We start from the raw sequence: 26,440 nt of genomic DNA, 5'->3' as shown, positions 1-26,440 counted from the left end.
TTCCCATGTTTGGTTGGCCGGGAATCTCATTCCCGGTAATGTTTTATTACCAATAGTAGATTTTTTTGGGTATATTACCCGGAATGTCATTACCTCCATTCCCTTAGGTATTGTAACATTACTGACGTTTTGAACTAAAATGCCCTTAAATTTTTATTTTTTTTTCAAAAATATCATTATTCTGTCATTGAATAATAAAAATTCTACGAAGGTTAAATTACAAATTTATCCTTAAATTATTTTAGATTTACAAAAAAAAAGTCTATAATTAAAATTTTATATGAAGTTCAGGGGTTAATTTTTTTTTACCCTTTCATTAAACCTTTTTTATATTTTTAATTTTGTAAAAAAAAATTATATAAATATTATGAATTTAATTTTTCAAAGAAAATATATAAATATTTTACAATTTATAATATTATACAAATATATAATAAGTACAATTTGGTCAAATATATATTCCAATAATCTTTTATTTCTTTAACCAAATACGGTAATCTTACATTCCTGCTAAACCAACCAAACACAAAATACAACATTCCCAGTAATCATATTCCTTAGTAATCTTTTATTCCCACTGGTAATCCTACATTCCTTGAGCCAAACGCACCCTAAGGATTTAGTGCATCCTCTACTTCATACCAAGTTGAATCGGATTTGATATAGTATTCTTTTGGTACTATTTTTTTTAACTATAAGATTCGAATTTGAAACTGTATTCGATAGCTATCAAAATATCAAATTTTATTACACAATTAAGCAAACGATGATGGTTTAAAGTTGCAACCTTGATTGTGGCAAGTCCCTATCTACATCTACATGAGAGGTATTGATGAGTAATCACAATGCTGAAGGGTGAAAGAAGGTCGAACTCTTGTTTTGGTCCGTCTATTATTAAATTTGAAGTTTTGCTTCTATATTTTCATTTAATCGACAATTTTCTAATTAAATAGCGTTAATTATTATAAATAAAATAAAATAGATTGAGACTGTCGTTCTAATGAATTCTGTAATATTTTTTTTGAATTAATAAATTAAATATTGATGTTTATATTAAAATTGACCATGTTTGTTTGCTAAGGAATCGAATGGAAGGACAAAGCCTTCGAAGTTCGAGACATTAGGCTATTTCAGCTTTCTACTAAGGTTGTAAAGGAGTCGAGTCGAGCTCTAATACTGTTAAGTTTGATTCGACTCAAAAATTTTAAAATGAAGTTCGACTTGATTTGAAAACTCGCGAATTTAAAATTTTTAAACTCGACTTAAACTCGAAATCATGAATTGAAACTCGTAAAAGCTCGAAATAAAAAAAATCTTAAATTTAACTAGATTGAAGTCCCAAACTCAACTCGAACCAGAACTTTAAATACATGAAAACCTTATATTGTATTTTTTAAAAAAAAAAATCAACACATAAATATTAATATTATTAATAATTTATTTATTTAAAATAAAATTTTAATCTATTCTATTTTCAAGTTGCTCACTAGCTTTTCGAATCGGATGTCAAATAGCTAATTTCGGTTCGTTAAGAACTCAAGTCGAACTCGATTGAATCTAGTCTATTAAAATAAAGTATTAATCAAACTTTGACCGAATTATTCTTGAACAATTCACATTTATCTCGTCTTATTTACAATCATACTTTCCACATGAGCAAAAAGTTGTTTATAGTTTAATAATTTCAACATAAAAAAGGAAACAACCGCGGGGATCAGTACCGATTTTTTCTAAATTAAAGGACAGGGATTAAGTCCCAAAAATTTAGCATAGTACAGGGATGAAAGCCCATTATTTGACCAATATCGTTTGAACAGTTGACCACTATTTTGACTTTCTTAAACTTACAGTGAACTCAACCGCGGACAACCACCACTCTTTACCATCGAAAAATCGAACCTTTGTTTTCCCGCAGGAAAACAACAATTTTGAACCAACCACCCATTTTGAAAATCTTCAGAGGACGATGAGCTCTTCGGCAAAGTTAAGTCCCTCATTTTCGTCAATCTCAGCTTTATCTTCATCTGAATCCATATTCAAATTTCCCTCCTTTTCACAACGGTCATCTCTTAGAGTTCGAATCTCGCGCCAAGCCATTCACCGCTTGTTCTTCCACTACTATCCACAAAGTTTCAGGTTCTGAAATTTTGAAAGAAAGAAAGAAACCGCCAAACAGGTATTTAAAGTCCTAATCTTTTTTTGACTAATTATGTTTATGTTTTCAATTTTCAATTGCAGGAGAAATTCGCCGTTGCAGTTTCTGTAGGAGAAGAGGGCTGGCTTTCACTGCAACGCTGCCGTTTCTTCTTCCCCTGCATGAATTTGTAGATTGTGTTGGCGCTAAGGCGGTTGAGTAAGTTATAACTAAATACTGCAAACAACTAGATTCCCGTTTGTTATTGTCCCCCCCCCCCCATTCTAGCGGTAGATTTTCAATTATGAACGATATTCTTTTGGTCTATCCTTCTGGTCTAACTTCAATTTGTAAGGATTTGGTCTCGTACATTACGAAAATTGAGAAATTAGTCCAGTTGTTGGTGAACAAGTCAAATTGAAATGCTTATTTTTGCTTAATTTACTGTGTATAATAAATTGCTGAATTGTTACTACTTCCTTGCATATATAAATCGTTGAATTACTGATTTTCAAGTCTTCAATTTAAGTCTGCAATTAGTCTAGTTATTGGTGAACGAGTGAATTGTTAGATTTAGCAAAGTATAAGGACCAAGTTAAGACGAATTAGAGTGACTAACTATACGACAACAGAGAGGTTTGACTCTCTAATTTGTTAGGGTTGGTCCTTGAAACTTGCTGATTTCTTGTGTACATATTGTGAGTTATACTTTTCAAGTTTGCAGTTTAACAACAATGCTAAACAATATTATTGAATTGGACTATATTTTTAGTTTTCATGTAGTCCGAGGACCATGTTATGACTAATTATAGGGATTGGACTAACTTCTTAGTTTCGTTTGAGGGATGGAATTCGTAATTATACTTTTTATTTATTGATAATTGAAGGTCAGGTCAAAGCGAGTATATGCGTATAAAGGAAGAGATAAGTAAAGTTGTAACCAAGGGAAAAGCAGCCGGTGTTCTTCGTTTAGTATTCCATGATGCTGGAACCTTTGAAATGAATGAAAATTTAGGTACATAATTTTCCCACATTACATAATAATAGAAAATCTGAAGGATTTAAGCTTGTTTTAATGTTACCTGCACTCCTTTTTAATCGTTTTCGGAAGGTGTTATGAATGGTTCTATAGTTTATGAACTCGAAAGGCCCGAGAATGCAGGTCTCAAGAAGTCTGTGAAGGCACTATCTCTATCTGCTCTTCGTAATGCAGAGCAATGTATTTATATGTAGTTTTGGCTTTTGCTTTCCTCTTTTTAAGTTGTAACACTTCAAATGGATGCATCGTTGTTTTAGGTTCTAGAGAAAGCAAAGAAAGAAATCGATGCAATACGTTCGGGTTTTTTCTGCAAATATCAGATGAAAAGATTTTGATGGAAATGAATGGTTATCGTCATGCTAAGATGTTGTGTATCTTTGGTTTTCTGTTGTTAGTATCATGGGTGGACATGATTGGTGTCGCTGGAGCTGAAGCTGTTTCTGTTTGTGGAGGTCCAAAAATCCCAGTTACGTTAGGCCGACTGGATTCCGGGTGAGCACCTAGTTCGGATCATATATAGAACTTGATAGCTGATGAAATATATATTTAACTGTTATAGTATGTAGCATGCTCTGCTTTAGCATCTTTTTCGATGTAAAATTACATTTTATGATCCTCACTGATGACACAAGTCTGATGTAGGGAGCCAGATCCTGAAGGGAAGCTTACCCAAGAATCTCTGGATGCTGCTGGTTTGAAGCAGTGTTTTCAACGAAAGGGCTTCTCGTGAGTTTTTGCTCGCAAACATTTTTTTTTCATTTCCTTGCTCCACCTTTGCAGCTGCTTGATGTCTGTAAATCATCGACAATAAATCTTAGTTTCAGTAGCTATAGTTCATTTAAACATCATGTCTGAAAAAAATACTTGACATTGTTCTCATTTTGCAGAGCACAAGAGCTAGTTGCTCTATCCGGGGCTCACACTATTGGCGGTAAAGGTTTTGGAAGTCTGGTTACTTTCCATAACTCGTACTTCAAAATTCTTCTGGAGAAGCCATGGAATTCTTCCGGTACATAATTTAACACAACTCGTATCATTGTTCTCGTGAGCACATCTGTTACTTATGCACCGATTGTTCTCGTGTAGCTGGAATGTCAACCATGATCGGCCTTCCTTCAGATCATGCCATTGTAGAGGATGATGAATGCTTAAGGTCCGTGTTGGAATTTGGAAAATCCGCTTACATTGCCATTTAATAAGGTTCTCCTGTCTCTGCTTGAATTTTTCTTTCAATGAAGTTATTACTAAGCCTAATTCGGGTTTAGGGTTCTTTGTTAAAGAACATTCAATGCAATTGTTGCTGTCAAGCCTACTTAGTGACAAATGATGGATGGTCGTCGTTCAGAAATGAACACTCGCATTCATTTAAAAGTTCTCATTAGCATGCTCGACTAACGGACTAATCGGGAGCTTATTTGATCGCCGCAGGTGGATCATGAGATAAGCAGGCGATCAGAACATGTTATTTGAAGATTTTAAGAATGCTTATGTTAAACTAGTGAACTGTGGGGCAAGGTGGAAGAGCATTTAAATTATGAGACAAATAATGAAAGCAATGTGCCATCTGCTATGGCTCCTTCCATATTCACACATAGGACAAGTTATGAGGGACCAGAGTCCTAATGTCTTTTTATGTCCTTGAAAAAGACACTGATTTCACCAACATTAATTGATGATTTATTGCCTTTGAAAGCTGCATTTTTCTAAAATAAAATTTCCACCATCCAAAATTCTTTTTAGTCCTCCAATGGGTTTATCATTATCCTAGCTCCACGGATTAAAATAAATTAATAAAAATGCTGATTGATTATCTGTTGATTAATTGGTGGATAGTTGTATCATTCATCTAAGGATTGGATTGGTTTGATGACACGCCAGAATTTCTTTGGTTTGATAGCTACAATTCAACTACAATAAAGTGAATTCCATACGTCTACTTTAAGATGAATATTTGATCTAATCTTGACGTGTTCCAATTTGATTTAATTTTATAAATTTACAAGGAAAAAATTTTAGATTGATTTTTTTAAGATAAGATGAGTAGAATTCAGATTTAAGATGAAAAATAATAATAGTATATTTAACCTTTACACATTTAAAGATAATTACAATAATATAACACTATATAATTAAATTAGGTGATAGGAGAAGAGATGTTATATTAAAAATTGTATTTGATGGACTAAAAAGTAAGAACTAAGCCCTACCCATCCATGATCTTCCTAATCCAAGGAATTCAATAGATAAAAGTGTGATTTCAATAATAATAATTTTAAACACTAATATTGTAAATAATCCTTAAAATATATTTAGATAAAAAAGTCCAAACTTTTCTTACCGGATAATAATATATAAATTTTATAAAAAATATTTATTTTGAGAAATGTAACCTCTTGGAAAAAAATAGAATGGTATGGGAGATCAGGGTTAGTTATTAAACTGTATTTAATTATCTGAAATTCCGATAAAGGGGTAAAAATAACGTACTAGAACCGTATTTTTAAATTATTTTGGTGTATGAAAATCGTATATTCGTAATCGTATTTTACGGGGAACAGACATCAATCATTTTCTCTCGAAAGAAAGAGACCCGGCAATAGATTTGAAAGCCGCTACCATAAAATACAAACAAAACAAAAAAAACATATAAAAAATTCTCGTTCAATTATTTTATATTTTATTTGTTTTTGAAGAGCTTCCTGATTACTCTTTAATCTCCACTGTTCACTTCACTATCTTCCTTCTCAGATCCTTTCCGTTTCCTTCACTAATTTATCTTCTGGATCGCTTCATGAAGTTTTGATTTGTCGCACGCTTCACGAGGTAAGAAAGTAAATTAGTGGAACTGTTTTTTTTCTTCTTCTGAAATTGTTGTTTGTTTGGTTACTGAGAAAGACGGAGGATTTCATGCTTGAGTTTCGGTAAGAGTAGATCAATGTGAAAGGAAATGCATATTGTTGTTTACTGATGCTGAAGATCTCTAATCTCATTGAAGATTTGCTCTACTTAAATAATCTGTTTTCACCCGTTTTTTCTGCTGACTTGGTTGCATTTTTTTAGTTGCCTACTCCTGAATATGTTTTTAGTATCGCTGAAGCGCAAGTCTAAGATCTAATTTAGTGTTGCTTGTTCATTTTTTCCTGCACAAGTTTACAGCAACAGTGAATATATATATATATATATTTGCAAATTGATCTGTTATTTATATCCTTTTGAGGTTGTAACTTGTAGAGATGAACGTGGATAGAAGGAGATAATCGAAAATTAGTAAATATTGCTGGTAGTTGCTATGAAGGCTTGAGAAAATGTAAATTAGTGGAAGTGTTAAATTGCTTTTCATTGTTTCGTAGTTAGCCTTACACTTGTTTGTTTTATTCAGTGTGTGATGGATTCGGAAGATATCTTGCGTGTTGATGGGCTTGATGAGGTTGCTCTTCAAAATGGTGTTGGTAGAAAACTTTGTTTGTCTGGGGACGACAGTGATATTTCAGATAATGTGAATGTTGAGAAAACCTTCCAGCCTTATTTGCAGAATGAAATGGATGATAATGGAAAAACTGGGGAAGCTAGAGAGAAATTGAATGATTTTTTGGATAGTAATGGATTGATTGATTCTAAGGTAGTAGATCTTACATTCTGTTTGGGTTCTTCTATTAATGGTTTATATTTGATGCAGTAACAGTTTATAACCTATCAATGAACAGAACCAGATGATGAGAATTAAAAATGAGGTTAAACTGGTTATATTTTAATTATTTTGATGTTTTGTCATCATCTAATTCATTGACAGTGTACACTCAACTATCAAATGTAAATCCTTATATTAATTCCCATTAATCTGAATTTCGTGTTTTATGAGTGTGTCTGTCTTCCATAGGAAGGGAAATTTAAAGATAATGCAAATCAATCCAAAACTCAGAAGGTTCAAGGCAAGGCCAAGAATGAGAAGCCCTCTGATCCCAGAAATGTCTCTTCAGCTTTAGTGAAGAAAAGTAAAAATTGGAAAAGTGAAAAGGCAACTTCAATAGCTTCGAATGGTGGTTTTCTTGCTACAAATTCACGTCCGAAACAACCTCTTCAAAGTAGATCAGTCAATGAAAAACAAGGCAATGCATCCAAGGTCGGAGCTGATATCCTTTTCTGTGCATTTTTCTTTTTAATTTTGCAACTATTACTGTCTTTCTGATCATTGATTCCCTCTCTCTGCTTCTGGCAGTATTCTGAGAAATCTGGTGCACCCTTTTTTGAAGGCACTATGTACGTACTAACAATGCTTATGTTAGAATTTCTTCTCTTTTATCATGCAGCCTTCTTCCCATGTTATTGATTTTAACCAACTTAGAGAGCCTTGGAATTAGACCTTATGTTTGAGATGATGAAGGATGCTTTCTCCTTCCATTTCTCACCCGTTCTATTGTGTATGATAGAGAGAAACCCAAGCCGAAGCCTCTGAAGAAAGGGCCTATTCATAAAGCTGAAGAAGACACAGAGTCCTCGTATCCTTTACTATTTGTACTTTCCATGATTACTTCCTGTCTTGGACTATAAGTTGAAATAGTTTTCTATTTAAGCCTCTTCCTGGCTCTGGTGTATAAGTGTCTTTTTTAATTGATATATTTCTGTTTATCCTTAATTGGTTCGTAGAAGCCCCAAGGCAGCCGATGCCAAGCCTAGTAGGGTTGGTACCCTTCCAAATTATGGTTTCAGTTTCAAGTGTGGTGAACGGGCTGAGAAAAGGAAAGAGGTTGGCTCTTTAGTTTATATTCTTGATATTTTGCATTGCCTATTTTGGCAACTCTTTTAATAACTTTTTAACTCTTCTCCATTGCGTTGTGAAGTTCTACACGCAACTTGAGGAGAAGATTCATGCACGGGAAGTAGAAAAGAGCAACTTGCAAGCAAAGTCCAAGGTGTTATTTTGTGAATATGATGACTTAAGGCCTGAAATTGTTTATTTCTTATCATAACAACGTTTCAAATTTCTGACAGGAAACTCAAGAAGCTGAGATTAAGATGTTTAGGAAGACTTTGACTTCAAAGCAACTCCAATGCCAAGCTTTTATCAGGAACCTTCACCACCTAAGGTGGAGTTGAAGAAGGTTTGTTTAATGTTCCGATGCATGAAAAGCTAGAAATGCAAATGGCATGTTTCTTAATATTATTTATTTACTTATTTCTCCTCTCTTTCTTTTGGGTGTGGGGGTCTGAGAGGGCTCAAATTCAAAACGATACATATAGTTGCCAACATTACTTCTTAAGTTTTTATCATTAGGTTTGCCCATCTTTCCACTTTTACGCCTTTGCCATTCAGGCTTTTGCATGTCTCTGCTCCATCCTCCTACAGGAGCCGCTTTCTTTTCTGCAGAATGCTTCTGCTTGATGCTTGAGTTGGAAGTAGTACCTACCTCTGTGAAATGTTGCTGTTTAGCTGTAGCTGATACATTTAACTTAGAACTTTAACCGATTGACAATGTTGTGATCATTAGTGAAAGTCTTTCTGAATGAACCTGAGAGCATAAAATTGATTCATATTCCAGATGTGCTGAGATTGGTCAATCCCTGTTAGTTATGTCATCTACGCATCTTTCCCTGGAGTACCTTGTAGCAGTCACCATGCCTCTTAAACAGTGGCGTGTAATGTCAAAGCTACATTAGTTTTAAACACTGTAGCCAAGTAATATCATAGTTTTTGAATTATGTTTTTAGTTGTTGATGTCATTTGTTTACGTGGCAGCAATGCAGCATGGATTTTTTAGGGCTTAAATTTATCTGCTTTATAGATCTCTTGAAGGGGTAACTTTGAATTCAACTGTTTTAAGTTTCCTTGTTCTATTCCTCAGTTAACAGACCACTCCCCCCGGGGTGCGTGTGTGTGTTGTGCATCATTTTAAAATTTACACTATATTTCCTGCTTCCACAGTTCTATTTTTTGAGTTCACACAAATTTATCGACCATGGCAAGACTTCACGAATCCTCTCTTTTCCTATTTCCTGGGTGTAGATACCGACAACAAGACCTAAATCTCCAAAGCTTGGTCGAAAAAAGGTTCAAGTCCTTTGGACTCTGATGATACCAACAATAGTGGTCACCAATCAGGTCGACTAAGTCTGGGTGAGAGGCCATCTCAGAGCATCTCTGCTAAAGTAGTTTCTCCTGTCCATGCTAAGAAGCCACAGCGTAAATCCCTTCCCAAACTGCCTTCTCAGAAGACTAGTTTATCCAGTGCAAAAAATGAGGAAAAAGCATCAAAGGCACCAAATCAGGAAAAGGTAACTGCATTGAAAGCAACTGCTGCAGGGAAGATAGCCTCATCTAAAGCATCAAATGAGGAGAATCCGACATTATCCGATGCAACAAACGAAGAGTTATCTCCGGTCCAACAGCAGGAGGTAGTTCCTACAACTGATTCAGGTGAAAGCAAGCTCGACATTGACGGAGGACTACTAGTGATTGAAGAGCAAGGACAACTGGAACTTGTACAAGAGCCTATTGCACTGGAGCATTAAAGCATGGCGATGGTTTTCAATCTTTAAAGTGGATGTTCATGTACAAAGCTCTGGACTTCATTTTGCCTAAATAAGGACGCGTCTAAGACTGAATTATTCGAATGATCAAGGTATGAAAATTTCTACATGGTGGCATATGATGTTGTCTTCTCCCATATTCAGCAGCTTAGGTCGTTTAGTGTTGTTGCTTGCAAAGGTTGATGGGCTTGTTATTAGGATTCTCCATTCCTGTTTGCGGCACTACTCTTCTGTCGATCTTTTTATCAAATTGTCATAATTTGTGGTTTAAGGATGGGCTTATTGAATATATTCTGTAAAGTTTCGGAGTTGTCTTTCGTCGTTGTTAGATAATCCGTGATCGAGCAGGGTTTAGCCGCAGCTGCCGAACAAATTGGTATTGTGAATTAAGTCCATTTTGAAGTTCTTAAGCTTCCCATTCATTCTATATATGAAATAGCTTGTAGATTATTTTCCAGGCGCCATGATCATCATTCAACGTGCCGTAAGTGACTTCAGGTAATACTCACTGTACGGATAGCAATGGATAATATTTATTTAGATATTTGCGGATTTTATTATTACGGATTCGGATAGTATTTGGGGTTTGATGTTTTAGTTATCATTAACTGTCAGAGAGTAGATATACATCACATTGAGGGAGTAGACATACTTAAATATTATTTCATACACCACTGGTTTATCACCCCGGGTGTTGTATATTTTATTATAATAATATTATATAATACGGTACAAAATTCAATTCAAAGAAATTTCATTTAAAAAATTCCCTTTGAACGAATAGTAAATTGCACATATATATATATATATATATATATATATTATACTTGTATTAACAGATTTTTCTCCATGATGGGAGAAACCGATATTTCGAAGAAAATGTGAAATCAACAGGCAGCCGTGGTGAAATTACAAGGGGGGCTATGGGGGAATCGGCCGTGAGGTTGCTGCGGTGTGCAAGAATTAGCACCATTGATTTGATGCTCTTCCCCTTTCACTTCCTCTTCTTCTTCTTCAGCGTTCCATAGATACCAAGCATAAGATGCAATGACATGGCTGCAATTCACAATATTATTATTCCACCGGCTCCATCCATGCAAAATATTTACGGGAGAGCAGCTGGTCGTTTCAGTTAAAATATTTGAAAACCGGCTTAATCAAATTCATTCCATAGAATCGGTCGGACAAGAAAAAAATTATTAAATCTATTTGAATTAAAGATGATTTTTTTTTTGACTTGGGCGGATTCTGGCTCAGGACGAGATGAGTTCTTTGTTAAAACATTGAGATTAGGTTAAGATCAGATTATTCTTCCACTACGTTGGATCGGGTGGTTAAAAATTGGTTTAAGGGTCATATTTGCCCCTATAATAGATCTAATTTATCACTTTAGATTTTATCGTATTTTTTGCATAAATTTAGTCATTAAAATTGTTTCATTGCATCATTTTATATTAGTCTCCTAACTTAAAACCCTAAATTATAAGTCATAGCTTAGTATTTAAGGTTTAGAGTTTAGAGGTAATGGGGGTTTATAATTTAGGTTTTAAGTTAGTATAGAATGATGTAATCGAGCAACCCTGCTGGTTAAATTAATGCGAAAATACGATAAGAACAAAAGTGATAAATTATGTCTAAAAGTTACCCTTTTACCTTAAAAAATTAACTCATCATGTACTATTGTCATCTCTAGCTTAAATTGAATTTTGTTCACTTGAATATTTGATGGTTGGATTAAAGTATTTTAAAATTTGAGTTTATCTATCTGATTTGATAGAAAAAGTAGTTAAATTGAATTCAAACTATTTTTATCCACCCATATAAAAACAATAAAAACTGGATGGTTGTTTGATCGGTTAACAAATTGAAAACAAAAGATTCAGAAAAAAATTATACCAATCGTTAGGAGAAGCTTTGAGAGCTCGATCAAAGTAAGATTGAGCCCTAGTTTCATCTCTATGGTTAGTCCATATCAAATCTCCATACATTGATAAAACTTCCCCATCATCTGGTTTCACCAAAACTGCTCTCTTACAATATTCTTCGGCTTTCAATAGATCACCTCGAACCTATTGAATTCAGAAATGAAATCAAACATATATATATATATAGTTAACACCAACAATTATTTTAATTAAAATGTTGATGTAGATTTTAATGGTGGTAATTATGTGAACTATATAAGATTAATAACAGTATATATATATGTTAGATTTTAAATTTAAACGTAATAGAGATCAAAGCTCATAATTCGACTTTTGTGATTCTCACCTCTTTCAAGAATTTAGCATAGTTTGCAAGAAGAATGGTCTCTCCGGGGTAAGTTTCGATCATATTTTGGTAATAATCATCAACCACTGTTTCCCTTCACCGTAATCTCCAAACCCCTGAGCTGCACCACCTTTGCTACCGACATCGCCGCCGGCCAGCGACAACGTCGGTGAGCTGATACTATCAGTCCCTTCTTCCTTAAACGAATCATGAGCCCCTAGAGAACGAGTACTACTAAGTGGACTATGCTTCTTGGGGATAGAAGTTTGCCTCATGTTACCATCCGAGGGTGTTCTTTGCATCATATTGTGTGACGAAGCCGTCACGGTAATCGGCTTCGACCGGTGACCCGACTCGGCCACCGCCGAGCCATGAGGAACGCACAGGATGGGTGTCGATGAGCTTCGTAGAAGCATTTTTGCTGCCTTATTTTAATTTTATTTTATTATATGAAAATATGTTTTTGTTTTCCTCTTGTTTGATGAAAGATTGAGCTTGTTTTTTCTCTGTGTTCTCTGGAACCCTTAGGGTTTTCAGAGAATGAAACAAAAGGAATGCATGAAAAGAAAGGGAAAAAAAAACTTCAAGGTGATGAAACAGACAAGAAAACAACGTAGGATTTGTTTCTTGTGTTTCATTATATATTCATCTTCATGGTAGAGAAACAAGGGCATGTCTTCTGCCCTATTGTATCGCTCGTCGAAACGAAATGATCGGCGATTTCTTCGGCACTTGACGTATCCTGTCATATATGTATATACCCTATTTCTCTCGAAGGTTTGGCCCTATCAAACTTTTTTTCTAAGGTCCAAATTTAACGTGATTCAAGTTTTGTTTTATCCAATCTTAAAAGTTTACGCTATGATAATTCTTTTAATATGATACATTTTTATTTATATATTCAAAAAAATATTTATATGTATAGGCCTTTTCTATTCAAAAAATATTTATATATTCAAAAATACTTTATCATAAATTTAAGAATATAGATATTGATTTATCAAAAAATAAACCAGTTTTTTATTTAGTTTCATAGAATTTAACGGTATGGTTAATGACTATATTAAACATTAAATGGTTCGTTTGAAAATAAATAAAGATACAAAAGAAACTCAACTTCTTTACTTTCCTCTCGTTTTCCCTCCATCCAAACATAACATAAATGTTAAATATCCATTAGATGAATATAAAACATAGCTAGAAATTGTCAAAACGCACACACACACAACCTGAGCTTTTCGGAATTCATCCTCTTAAAGCTGCTAAATGATTTGTGCCCAATCTTCAGTTGATACGCCATACGAGTCTCCAATAAGTAGCTAAAAGAAGCTCGAATGTCATGGACGATATAGCTTACTCCCGCATTTGCATTTCCAGGAAAGGTGATAATAGATATCATCATCACGTTCATCATGGCCAGAAGCTTTGTGTCTCCTTTTATCATTGGGCAGAATAACCAGAGTCGCCATGCACGGCCTGCAACTCGAGCACTTGTTCACACACCTTGGGGGCCTTGAACCCACCTGCAGCTTCTCTTTCTCATTGAAGTTACCTGTTTCATAGCTCGAAAAACCCCAACACAACTGCCAAAAAAATAACATTTACAGATAAGCATTAAAGGAGTGGAACAAATGGCATGACCATTTATGCCTAAATTTTCACCTGGTTTGGAAGGAAAGAACAGCATGGAAGATACGAGGATTGCAGCAATAGTAAGCTTATTTTTATGGTAACATGATGGAGCTGCCATCAAGCTTTGACCTGGTTTTTTTCCTGAAACTTTTAGCTGGGAATATTATAATATGTGTTGGCTATAGGAAGGGCAACAGGGAAACCAATTATCATGGAAGGCAAAGATTTGATTCAAGTGGATGGATATAAAGATTTGATGGTTTATTGCAGGCAGCATAAAAGACAAAACATTTGTCTTAAATGATTTTAACCAAAAATGGTCCGAGAGAAAATTTTTGGCAATAGGAAAGTGAAAGTCACACAGGAAACTCAATAAGTTAAATCTTGCTTCAGTACTGATGTAACAATAGTGTTGTACTGTATTGTTGACAGCAACTCTTGATACAAAACTGTTTTGATCTGTAAGATATTGTCCAGTTCGAGACGCTAATTTATGAGTACCTACTGATTGATGGTTCGAGACGAAAACAACATTTACGAAACGAGATGAGTGAAAATCAAGCATGAGTGCAATCTGCAAGGCCAAGAAAGAATAGTACAAGTGAAAAGAAATGATATTGAGTGAAATCATTGATTCATCCACGCAAAAGACCAAACCCCCCTCGGCTGTCAGAAATAAGTTAGAAAGTGTCGGATAGTGTTGTCATAATGCATCATTTTATTTAATTAGGAAGAGTCCTATCGACAGCAATAACTCACTGGTTTACAGTAACTGGAATTGACATTTCCTTATGGAAAGGCTTTCATTTGATTGACGACCCACTTTATACTTTCTTTATGAGAAAAGCTTAGCAGCCTTACCAAAATAGTTATAAGAAAGTTGGGAAATTACATCTTTGGAGGAGATAATAATCTTACTACGCATAAAAGTTGATAATTTGAACTTCTATTACAATGGATTGAGAGGTTCCGGACTTACAGTCGACAGTTCAGAGAAGATGACACCAGCAGAAACAAGGACTTGGCAAGAAGAAAAATAGCCATGGCCGAAGCCTCTGTTGCCATGAAGAAAGAACACCAATTTCAGGGTTCAAAGTTGAGCCCACTTATCGGACCTTTTATTTCCAAGCCTCTGTTGCCATGTTTGGATCCAAGGGGAAAAGCCTGCGGGTAAACTTTTCAAAAGGTCTGATTCTACTATTGGGCATAAGATATTTAATTTTGTTTTTTTTATGGTCACCCTCTAATTCGAAGGCTTCATGATTAATCTAAATCAACTCGAGTCGTATATTTAACTTTTTTAAGTGAATTTCTCAGTTAAAATTTTTTACATACACAATGACTCTCCTAAAATCTTGTTCAAGCGATATCAAGCTACTTATCACTTGAACCAATCTCGTTTGTGAAATTTAATTTATTTAAAAAATAAAGGTAAAAAAGCACCCGATGTCCCTGAACTTAAAAAAAAACAATTTGACCCTCATCCTTTTTTAGATCAATGTGGCTCTCGAACTAGTAAAAAAGAATCCAATATGACGCTTTTACCAATGGTTCCGTTAATTTCTGTTGAGTAAATTACATCATTTATCACTCAACTATTTTATTTTATTTTATTTTGGTCACTAAACTCTAAAAGTTTTTAATGTCAGAACTTCTATAGACTTCAGGGACTAAGGATGAAGTTAACCCATTTTAGTTTAAACACAAAACCCACCTTCCTTCTCTGTGATTGAGAAAAACTAAAGCTAGCAGTGCCTTCCCCCTCCCAAAAGCACCAACTTCACCTATAATGGGTATCGACTTGGTCGCCGGCGGCAAGAGCAAGAAGACAAAGAGAACTGCTCCCAAGTCCGATGATATCTACCTCAAGTTTCTCGTCAAGCTTTACATGGTAAGGAGGATTGGCAACAAATTGAATGTAGTGATTTTGAAGCGATTTTAAAGCGGTTGTTTATGAGCAAAGTCAACAAGCCTCCTTTGTCTTTTATCCAGTTGGTAGTAAACGAAAAGGGAGCCCTTGAATCTACGGCGGAGCAACACCCAGCAGAACACCGAGCTCACTCAACCATTGCTCCACCACTCGACGAAAAACGATTAACTCCAAAAGCCACTTAACTTTATTAACCATGGCAGAAACAACAAGTTTGTGTGTGTGTTTTTCTTCTTCTTCTTCTTCTTCTCTTTTGTTAGTTAATGATTAACTTTTTAAACCATGGCCGACGGTAGTGGCATCGGTGAAGGCGGTTTTGCCGTGGTGAGGTAAGAGGAGATGCAGGTGGTGGGTTTTGTGTTTAAGATAAAATGGGTTAACTATAGTTCTAGTCCTTGAAGTCTCTAGTATTTCCAAAGTTAAAATCTTTTAGAGTTTAGTGACCAAAATATAAGAGAAGAAAATAGTTGAGTGATAAATAATGTAATTTACCCAGTAAGAATTAATGAAGTCGTTGATCAATGACGAAAAATATTGGTCAAAGGGTCATATTATGTTATTTTTTTCGAGTTAGTGGGTCATATTGATCCAAAAAAAAGTATGAGGGCCAAATTATTTTTTTTAAGTTAAGGGACCTCGAGTGCCTTTTTACCAAAAATAATATAAGTTTACTATATTTTACCTGCAGTTGAAAAATAGAAAAAGTGATTGAAATGGCAATTAGTTAATGGAAACATAGATATTGGAATAATCCATGATACAAAAGACCGAGTCTTGTGAGGAAGTTATTGCAAAGGTTTTGGTTGATGATCAACTACCACATTATTTTCGCCATTAATTTGCTGTACCTGACAAGCGGCACCTATTAAAAAAAACTCACTTTTATATGTACGAACCAAACGACATCGATAGTAAAAAAATTATTGATATTTTTAATATTTCAAGTTCGAGCATCAAAAATGTTAGGATGTGAACGTTCAACGTCAACTGATTAAAAATTACCTTTAAACATATATTACTTCATATTTACCCTTGATTAATAAAAAAAAAAAAAACACATACACAGACCCTCATGTGTTCACCCATTGGCCATGGTGGGTTTAACTGAATTATCAAATCTTTTTCAACTATTGTTTATATTTTAAATTAACTTTTATTTTTTAAAATAATCAAGTTTTCCAATTGTCGATATTATATTATTAGTAAAAATTTTCATAATTTAGTTGTTGATTGAAACGATAGAATATCACACTTTAAAAAATATATGATAGAATGCATGCATCATTTAAGTTAATTTTCATTCATAAATAAAAAAAATATTAAATGTATAAACATGTTCAATCTCATATCTCCTTATATATTAATAATACATTAATCAAACACTTTTCATAAGTAATTAAAAGAAATCAAAAAGGTAAAATATGTGTATATATTTCGATTTCTATTGAGAACAATCTAACTGGTAATAATTAACCATTCTAATTACATGATTATAGTCTTACCAATTGAAGAGTGACAAATTTTCCTTATGTCAAATATATTTATAGCGAAAGAAATATAATTGTTGATGAAATGATAATTATATTATTAGGAATACTAATTTTTTAAACTATACACCGATCATGCTTAAGTTAGTCGAATTCCCTCCTATTTTATCATTCAATGCAACAAGCTTTGGCTTTACTGCTGCCGGCTGTAAATGTAAAATGCAGCCAATGAAACTGGAAGATACACCACACAACAGCAGCAAGGCTAGTGTTGTTTCAAGCTTTGCCATTGAAGAGATGTGTAGCTTTTTTTCTGGGCGGAATCACAAAGTCGACTCAATAGCCAACTACCCCGTATTAGATTCCTGCTCAAAATGCCAACTCAAAAGTTGCAAATTCCCACCTAAATAACGAGTATTTTTCCAAGGAAAAAATTATGCCTTTCACACCCCCAAGAGTTTTCACCACATTTAATTTTAAATATAATCATAAAATCCCAGAGCTGATTTGGTACAATTAACCCATTTTAAAAGTCCAATAAATTGGATGAGCTAGCTAGGGAACATTATTGTACATAGTAGCATAGTGAAAGGGGATTTTCAAAAATATTACATTAATTTTCTTGATCTTTCTTTGTGGCCACGAACCTAGTTCGTTCATGGTGTAAGTAGGTGAAAATCATAATTGCAAAGTAGTTATTACTCGGGGAGACAGCTCATATATAATTTGTCTTTCTCCTTGCACGGCAAAACACCACATTTCAAACCTCGCCACTTCCATATTTATGATATCTCTGCACACTTCTCTTTAACAAGTATTCCCCCCACACATCAAATAACATGGTACAATCAAAGAAGTTCAGAGGTGTCCGGCAGCGTCAGTGGGGCTCTTGGGTTTCTGAAATTCGCCACCCTTTACTGTAATATTTATTAATCAACAACATTTATCACACAACATGCGTATATGTATGTGTTATGCCTGTCTGTGTGTTTTTTTTACAGTGTTTAGATGTTTGCAGGAAGAGGAGGGTGTGGCTGGGGACATTCGAGACGGCCGAGGCGGCTGCGAGAGCATACGATCAAGCTGCGATCTTGATGAATGGGCAAAATGCAAAGACCAATTTTCCCAAACCACAACTCGATGGTGGTGACACAAATGTTGGTGATGATGACGAGTCTCCATTGCCTCCCAAGGCACTATCTGAGCTTTTGAATGCTAAGCTCAGAAAGTGCTGCAAAGATCAATCTCCTTCTCTTACTTGCCTTAGGCTTGATACCGATAATGCTCATATCGGGGTGTGGCAGAAACGTGCCGGGACTCGATCGAGTTCGAATTGGGTCACGAGGGTCGAACTTGGGGGTAATAATAAGAAGAAGGAGGTTAATACGCCGGTGTCGGAAGATGGGACGGCACTGTCGTCATCTTCGAACATGGCCGAAGAGATCGAAGGTGGAAGCCTAATGGGAGAGGAAGATAGGATTGCATTGCAGATGATAGAAGAATTACTCAACTGGAATTCTCCTAGTGGAGTTTATTAAGTGTTTTAGCCAAAGTCATATATCCTTGGAATAGCTTGTAAATTATGGGAAAAAATTAATCCAGTCTTTTGCATTTTCACCCTTTTATGGTAAAAAAAAACCCCATTCATATCTTCCATCTCCACATGTAAAAAACTGGTGCTGTATGCAGTATTTTTACTCGGCAATTGTGAAATTTTACTATATGAAAAGTAAATGTAGATCAGCACCTATACATCTGTTTAACCATACAAACTTAGTCCATCCTATATTATATGGTCTAGTTCTTGTTTTAGTCCCTCTACTATGTTGAAACCTGAGATTTAATATATCGATAATACATCAAATATATACAGTCTCACCCAATTTTAAGTAAATTATACGTGAAGTCAAGCTCACTCTATGTCCCCCACATATTTTTTGCTAATACATGGCTGTCATGTATATTTAACAACATGGTCCCTCAAGTCCAATCCGAACTTTTTTCTCTCTTTATTTTCTTTGCGTCATTAACGCTAGAGAAATCAATATTCACATCTTAATTTAAAAGAATCAAAATCAATATTTAAATGATTGTACGAATTAATTACGTTAATATAATATCTGAATACGGAAATTTCTTATTATAAGACAATATCTTATAGCATAAAACTAAATTATTGGATGGGATGTTTTTGAAAGCTACTACACGACTGATTAATTGAGATTTCTTTTCGTGATTGTGTTTCTGTTTCTGTTATAGAACACGAGAATGATGTTTTAAGAGTCATTTTATAAAGTCCCTCGAATTTCCCTATCCTATATACAGACATGGCAACCCAAATACTGTCTCCCAACACCAGAGAACGAATCCAAAAGATTGTGAAAGACACCAAAAAAATATTTATCGAATTTTGTGTTTCAAATTATGTTTTGATCCTTTTTCCGAAAAATCCATGATGTGACATATACGTAATTTCGTGTAATATTATATTTATGCCGTTAACTTTTGATTAAAATTAAAGATTCATAATAAAGAATATTCATTGTAATTATAATATTTGTATCTCCTTATTAATTCCAAAAATCGAGATTTCTCCTTGGCGAGGAATCGGCTAAATGATCCGTCTGTCTCTCTTATTCACCAGTGGCAGCCTCCGGCCGCTCCATCGATGAAAATAAATTTTGATGCCAGATTCGTACATACACAGAGTCAGTCTTGGTCTGGGGTGGTTATCCGAGTCTCAAATGGCAGCTTAATGGGAGCATGCAGAAGGTGGGTGGGACTTAGTATTCTTGGCGGAAGCGATGTCGACAATGCATGCGGTGCAGTTGGCTCTGGACATGGGTTTTCAGGAGGTTATACATAATTCTATGTATTATCTGTGAATCAAATACAACAACAACAACAAAACCCTATTCCCATATATAATGGAGTAAGGGAGAGGTAGGATAGTAGGCTGTCTCCAACACCAGATTGAGAGCAACTTTCGTGAAAGACCTCATGCATTTAGAAAATTAAAAATAAAAATAAAATACAATGCATGTATAAATAAATAAATAAATAAATACATATTTTGGTTGAATATATCCTTTTTCAAATGTTTATAGTATGATTTTAAGCTTAATATCATCGAGTTATTAAAACAAAGGTTCACATGTATACGTTGTTATCGTTGATCAGTCTATGCTTATGTTAACCCGAGTATAGGACATATAATGTATATGATGTATTTTCTGTGTTATCACTTTAATTTTTTCCTTATTTTTTTAATAACAAAAAGATTCAGTCATTTTTAATCAGGATTTTTCAATAGTAATAGAGTGATTATAAGATAATATTTGTTCAAAAGTTTTCTTAATAATTCAGAATGTACACACACCTACGAACACTGCTGCTTGAACTCATGACTTATGGAGAAACAACACTCCTTCCAACTATTGAAATCACTTGACGAGTTCTTTTAATCATTTTTAATTGTCATTGCTAATAAGTAAATCTTAGAGTGGTATTGTTTTTGTACGAGGATATGATGAGTGCTTAATTTAGTTATTATTTCATTGTTAATTACTCCTTTATTTGTCGGTTTATGTGGCTAAGTTGGGCATTTTCTGTATATGACATTAAATTCTAGAAACTATGCTAAAAAGGGTGATTTATGTAAATTTTTATTTTTTTGGAATCATGGTTGGACTAATGGGCATGATTTCATTGACGTGGTGACGAGTTAACATCTTCTAGAAGGTCCAATCAACATTTTCGTGAAGACAGAACTCTCAGCCGTAAATCCAGACGTGAATTTAAGATTTATTTTTATTTTTGGGATTTATTTCAAACGGAATTATCTTTTGTAATTTTTAGGAATTATCTTTGTATTTATTAGGATTTATCTCTTAGAATTTTTAGGTTTTGAGGAGATTATAAATACCCATTGGAGTAAGCCTTAAAATCATCTCGAATTGTCTTGTTTTTCTTTGTTCTTATTTTCTTTCTTTTATAAAGTTTTTACTTTTCTCTTTAGTTTTTACTTTTAAGTTTTTCAAAGCCAAAGGCTAAAACGATGACTCAATTCCGATCATGATAATAGAAAAGAACGAAATACCCTTTGGGAGGAAGGATAAGCTTATATCATATTTGACTTTCTGGGAACACACTTGGGAACTGAGATCAAATTTGATTCTCAGCGAGACACTAACCGAGTCGGGTTTTTCCAAGGCTTTAAAATCGAGCAATGCTAATAACGATTGTAGTGATTAGTCCACATAAGGACTTACAATCAAATATTGTTTTGGATTGTCGGTTCAATTAAGAGAAAACAAGTTATAGGGGTTGTGCCCTATAAACTGTAATCGGCATGAATCCGAAGTGAAAAAATCTATTTCGATAATCGACGAAATTTGAGGCAAAGCGAAAGCTGTAGGCTGATTTTTAAAATTAGAATTTTAATTCAACTGTACTTCCTTTCAATTTTATTTTCTTTAATTTCAATTTGTAGTTCACGCCTAGTCCATAAGCAAGGATCAATTCATGGCAATTTCATATTCCTTATGGATCGACCATTACTCTATCTATACTTAATTTTTATTGAGATTAATGAATAAATTATTTGAAAATTAAAACGATGTGTTGTCGGTATATAAGAAGGAAGAGAGGGGCAGCTCTCAATCTCAGAGCAGTTGGATATGAGTAAATGCTGCCCGTACGAGGATGAGGTATCTTGTGATGTTAGGGTTCCAACCTATTAGTTAAATTGGGTGCATCGCTTTTAAGCATGTGATGTCGATGCCTTTGTTTCCTTCGTTGCAAGTGACGACGATCGATTCTGTTCACACAAAAACAAAAGTGATGACGATTGATGGTTTCTCAATTGATATGTCCACTGTGGATCGATCTATTGGCGTGTTCTATTATAGTAATGGTAACGGACCCATGGCCTTTGCCGGCATGTGCTATTGCATTCATTCTCATAAATTAAGGTTAGATTTCCGATTTAATATCGTATTTAATTTAATTTTATATACTCTTTATTAATAATTTAATTCACTTAAGTAAGATATCGAGTTTGCGCCTTTGTGTATACAGAAAATCTCTATTGGGAGTCTCACCCACCAAAATTAAATGTGCGAGATGAGTCGGTTTGAATTAGTCAAAGTAAAACTTTAAAATCGGAAGAACAAAAAATATTTAATAAGTTGTTGAAGTGTTACGTAAATTTCAAATTCCTTTTGAAACTTAAATATCGATCTGAAAAAAGTCGGATACCTAATTTAAAAAAGATTACTAAACATTTATAGAGAAATCAATCTACGAGATGACCTCAAAGCTAGACCGAGCAAAATTGACCCGAACTTGATTACTTAAACTGGTTTACTTAACCTAATATCTGATATTAACCCGACATGATAATCAAATTTAATTTGATACTTAATCCGAACCATATCCGATCCAAAAATTTAAAGAAACCAAAATCAACCTGAATCGAAATTAACCCGAACTGAAAGTAACCCGAACTGAATTTTAACCCGATTAGAAAACAGTCCGAGCCAAATTTAACCCGACTCGAAAGCAACCCGAACATATTGAAATTGATAAAAGTTGCTAAACGATTGAAATAAATAAAGTTTAATTATCTTAATTGTTATACAATTATTAGATTTATAATAAAAATAATAGAAAACAACTAAAACAAAAGAAATAATATTAGATTTATAATAAAAATAATATAAAATTTACTTAGGTTACTATTAAAACTTAACAAATAAAGTTTTATATTATTTTTTAAAATTTAATAAAAATATTAAATGTATAATTGGAAATAAATTTTTTAATAAAAATGTATTTCTTAATAAAATAGTTCTCATTATAAATTTTTCATATAGATCAATATAAAATTTCGATAACAAATTCTAAAACATATTATAGGATCGGATTTGTGTCAAATTATCGATTTATCATCTCTAAATGATGGTTTAATTCAAAATATTGAACGATTGAGAATTGAAATCAAACTTAAATGATAAAATTAACAAATAAGAAAACAAAATTTTACAAGTACATATCAATTATTCTATATATACTTGATTTTGATTAAACTCATAATCAATTCAACTCGAATTGACCTGATCTAAAGGTTGACATAAACTGAAAATCAACCGATCTAATATTGACCCGACCTAAAATCTATCTGACCCGGTATTAACCCGACCCAAAAATCAACCAATATGGTATTGACCAACCCGATATTGACCCGATCCAAAAAGCAATCGATTTAATATTGATCCGAATAGAAAAACAACGATCCAATAATCACCCAACCCAAAAATTGACTCGACTCGATCTGATTCACCGTACATCCGAACAAGATCCGATCCGATCCGAATAAAACTAAATTGAATTTAATCTAATCTCGAAATTATTAGATCCAAAATGATCCGACCTAAACCCGATTCGAATGACTCGTTTGTCACCTCTACTCAAAGCTAGACGTGGATCCTTTCCCATTACCCATTACTTTCCTACCAACCGGGGCCTCAATAACTTCTTGTATTTATATCTATGAATTGATTTACAAAAGAGAATTTTCACTAACTGAAAATAAATTATAAGAGGATATCTATAGGCGTTATTAAATAAAAAAAACCTCTATTTATTATTTTATTAGAAAAACTACCTCAAACATCATTAATTGAAAAAATATAATCAAATTGCACACATAAGATAATCTTGCCTTAGGTAAAAAGTAAGGTCAGATCATGCATTCTGTAAAACACGAGATTCATCAATTTTTCATATAATTTCGTTTAATTTTTAGATAAAACATACAAAAAATATATGAAACTTATTTTTCGTAAAACGTATAATATTATTTCGTTTTTCACAAAACGTGAGGTCATTTTACATAGGTTGTTTGAAAGATATTTTTTCAATTAATGTTGTTTGTAGATTGTTTTTCTAATAAAATAATAAATGAGGGTTTTTCATATATATATATATATATGAATACAATAATCCTAATCGAACAAAATTTTATAAAGAAAGTTTTCTCATTTACTATAATTTTTTGTTTTTTTAAATATATTTCTTTATTAAATGAGTCGAATAAAATTCGTATCGCAAAGTTTAACAACTCACAACACTATTATTAATGACAAGATGGGACAAGTGGACAAATAGCTGATAACCAAGGGCAAAACTCCAAAAGCATAGGGGGTGGGTAAAATAGCTTACTTTTGTGTTGTTGACCTGTTGAAACTATCACAAACAAACATGGCCTATCGGGAGACCTTTAGCTCTTCTCATGGAAGCTAAAGGCCTACCACTTCATTTACTACTAGTGGTTGTTAAAAAGTTTTTAGACTTGGACGTCGAAATTAGAGGTGACAAATGGGTCATTCACATTAAGTTTGGGTCTGGTTAATTCGGGTCGAGTAATTTTGAGTTTAGATTAAATTTAGTTTAATTTTGTTCGGATCAGATCGGATTTGTTTGGATCTAGTTTAGGTGTACTGTGAATTAAATCGGGTCGGTTGATTATTTGATTGATTGTTTTTCGATTCTTATTAATATCAGACTTGGTTGATTTTTGGATCGGGTCAACATCGGGTCGGATCAATACCAAATCGATTGATTTTTTGGTATGTTTAATACCGAACCGGTTAGATTTCAGGTCTGATCAATATGAGATCGATTGATTTTCGATTTAGGTCAACTTTTAGATCAGGTCAATTCGGATTGAATTAGTTATGAGTCTAATCAAAATCAAGTATATATAGAAAATTGATATATACTTGTAAAAATATTTCTTCTTATTTGTTAATTTCATCATTTAGGTTTAATTTCAATCATCAATCGTTAAATATTTTGAATTAAACCATCATTTAGAGATGATAAATTGATAATTTGACACAAGTACGATCCTATAATACGTGTTAGAATTTGTTATCAAAATTTTATATTATCTCGTATGAAAAGTTTATAATGAGAACTATTTGATAAAAAATAAATTTTTTATTAAAACTTTTATTTCCAATTATAAATTTAATATTTTTATTTTAAAAAATAATACATAACTTTATTTATTAAATTTTAGTCATAACATAACTAAACATTATATTATTTTTATTATAAATCTATTATTATTTCCTTTGTTTTAGTTGTTTTCTATTATTTTTATTATAAATCTAATATTTTTATAACAAACAAGATAAATAAACTTTATTTATTACTCTTTTTAATCTCACTATTAGATTCTTACTTTTATATTCCTCTTAAACTTTCTATTATTTTATTATAAATATAATATTTTTAATAAATTATTAATTTTATTTAAATTAATTTATTATTGAAAATAAATTTTACCTTTTAATAACTTTTATCAATTTCAATCTCTTCGGGTCAGGTTAAATTCGGTTTGAATTGCTTTTGGATCGGATTAAAATTCAGTTCGGATTCCTTTCAGTTTGAGTTAATTTCGTTTCGGTTTGCTTTTAGTTCATGTTAATTTCGGTTTGGGTTGATTTCGGTTTCATTAAATATTGGATCAGGTTTGGTTCGGGTCGGATATCAGATTAAATTTGATTATCGTGTTCGAGTTAATATCAAGTATTATGTCGAGTAAATTAGTTATGGTAATCAGGTTCGGGTAAAGTTTACCAGGAAATTGTCAAGCATATAGTATATATCTTCAATTAGCACAAATTATGGTTTCAGTCCCTCATTTTTAAAGCATTTATTGTCCTCGTGCTTTTTAATATTTATATGATCTTTTTTCCCTGAGGTTTTTTGATGACATTAACAGAAAAATTCATGTCCGTTTCATTATAATTAATCACTATCTATATTCGAATCAGATTTAAATATCGGCTCGAATACTTTATGAAGAATGAAGAGATCGATCAATATTAGTGATGATAGTAGTTAAAGTGACTTGAATAGGGAAAGTTCATGTTCATAGGACTTCCTCTATTTCAAGGGAACCAAGGCCACAACAGGTAAGGAGTGAGTAGGCTATATTTATGGTTCATAGCTCAGTTTTCATAATGTAAAGGCTAAGCTTCAACTTCAATGGGCTCAAAACATTAAATGCTTTACCGTTTCTATACTTTTGGGCTAAATATATGGTAAGTTTGAATCTAGGTCACCACCAGATTGTCCATATTAGCATGGGGAAGAACATGGTGAATAGCCTGCAAGGACCATTTAACAAAAGATTTCTTCTGATATAAGACAATAAATTTACCAGCCTTGCATTGGACCATATATGCTTAGAAATCAACATTAAAGATAATCTTTCAACAATGACAGACTGGCCTTGCAACCTAGAAGTCTGATCCAGCAAAATTTACTGGAAAAACAGTTGAATACCAATCATATTCGATCAGATAGGCTTAACAAAGTCGACATTTCACATTCACCGGCGCCTTACT

General features: G+C 33.3%; 2 protein-coding genes and 2 pseudogenes across 3 annotated transcripts in view; 3 read left to right on the top strand and 1 right to left on the bottom strand.

The window, feature by feature from the left end:
- The first annotated feature begins 1,918 nt into the window (after positions 1–1,918).
- Positions 1,919–4,719, top strand: LOC120183739 (annotated as a pseudogene).
- Positions 4,720–5,852: 1,133 nt separating this feature from the next.
- On the top strand, positions 5,853–10,148 carry LOC120183736 (annotated as a pseudogene).
- Positions 10,149–10,510: 362 nt separating this feature from the next.
- LOC120183740 lies at positions 10,511–12,549 on the bottom strand. The gene is made up of 3 exons (XM_039188378.1): positions 11,970–12,549; positions 11,595–11,767; positions 10,511–10,754 (listed from the first exon to the last, which is right to left on the bottom strand). The coding sequence occupies exons 1-3, from the start codon at positions 12,030–12,032 to the stop codon at positions 10,586–10,588; spliced, it is 405 nt and encodes a 134-aa protein (XP_039044309.1). The 5' UTR covers positions 12,033–12,549; the 3' UTR covers positions 10,511–10,585.
- A 5,206-nt stretch (positions 12,550–17,755) lies between these two features.
- LOC120183686 (ethylene-responsive transcription factor SHINE 2-like) overlaps positions 17,756–26,440 on the top strand; it is an 18,317-nt gene continuing 9,632 nt past the window's right edge. The window contains exons 1-2 of one of the 2 annotated variants that reach the window (XM_039188346.1): positions 17,756–17,937; positions 18,037–18,563. In XM_039188346.1, the coding sequence (XP_039044277.1) occupies positions 17,858–17,937; positions 18,037–18,556 (600 nt within the window). In that variant the 5' untranslated portion in view covers positions 17,756–17,857 and the 3' untranslated portion in view covers positions 18,557–18,563. Of the gene's footprint in view, positions 17,938–18,036; positions 18,599–26,440 lie in introns of those variants that run through there. The other variant, XM_039188345.1, reaches the window with a different exon arrangement.

The sequence above is a fragment of the Hibiscus syriacus genome, unplaced genomic scaffold, assembly GCF_006381635.1.
Source record: "Hibiscus syriacus cultivar Baekdansim isolate YM2019G1 unplaced genomic scaffold, ASM638163v2 tig00112801_pilon, whole genome shotgun sequence".
In the NCBI taxonomy this organism is placed as follows: domain Eukaryota; kingdom Viridiplantae; phylum Streptophyta; class Magnoliopsida; order Malvales; family Malvaceae; genus Hibiscus; species Hibiscus syriacus.
Note: the sequence above shows the minus strand (reverse complement) of the source record. Positions and strands in the feature narration are given on the sequence as shown.

What these genes read in the sequence shown, in the direction of transcription:
- LOC120183740 (XM_039188378.1), bottom strand. Translation starts at nt 12,032, where the DNA reads ATGATCGAAACTTACCCCGGAGAGACCATTCTTCTTGCAAACTATGCT. An exon ending in ATGCTAAATTCTTGAAAGAG is followed by an intron (nt 11,768 to 11,969) that starts GTGAGAATCACA and finishes TGAATTCAATAG; the next exon opens with GTTCGAGGTGATCTATTGAA. An exon ending in AAAGCTTCTCCTAACGATTG is followed by an intron (nt 10,755 to 11,594) that starts GTATAATTTTTT and finishes TGTGAATTGCAG; the next exon opens with CCATGTCATTGCATCTTATG.